The sequence below is a fragment of the Crocuta crocuta genome, unplaced genomic scaffold, assembly GCF_008692635.1.
Source record: "Crocuta crocuta isolate KB4526 unplaced genomic scaffold, BGI_CrCroc_1.0 scaffold50, whole genome shotgun sequence".
Taxonomy (NCBI): Eukaryota; Metazoa; Chordata; class Mammalia; order Carnivora; family Hyaenidae; genus Crocuta; species Crocuta crocuta.
The window spans coordinates 4,798,061-4,798,412 of record NW_027527428.1 but is presented as its reverse complement, the minus strand read 5'-3'; the positions used below and the strand labels follow the sequence as shown (position 1 = coordinate 4,798,412).

At 62.2% G+C, this 352-nt stretch overlaps 1 protein-coding gene across 1 annotated transcript in view; it reads right to left on the bottom strand.

Annotated features, from left to right (window-relative positions):
* The window catches only part of TMC8 (transmembrane channel like 8), a 14,143-nt gene that overhangs the window by 7,976 nt on the left and 5,815 nt on the right, over positions 1-352 (bottom strand). The window contains exon 8 of the mRNA XM_077756284.1: positions 149-319. Coding sequence (XP_077612410.1) covers positions 149-319 — 171 coding nt within the window. The remainder of the gene's footprint in view (positions 1-148; positions 320-352) is intronic.

Below are 352 nucleotides of genomic sequence, written 5' to 3'. Positions count from 1 at the left end.
GGTGGAGGCGCTCGGGCCCGGGCGTGACCTCAGGCGGACTGTTTCAACCTCTCTGAACCTCGGCTTGCTCATCTGCAAAGTGGGACTGTCCCGTCCCCTCCCAGAGTTCTGGCCGGGATTCAACGAACATATGTCCGTTGCCAGGCACCTCTTTGTTGTCCTGGGAGTACTTGGTGGCCCAGAAGATGGCACTGATGGCCCCGACCACCAGGAGCCCGATGATGACATTGACCCGCAGGTAGGTGAGCAGGTAGCAGGCCTTCTGGGTCCGGGTCTGCTGCTGCATCAGCAGGAAGCGACGCCATTCCTCCAGCTCCACCTGTCAGGGGGAGGGGACACAGGCTGCAGCTGG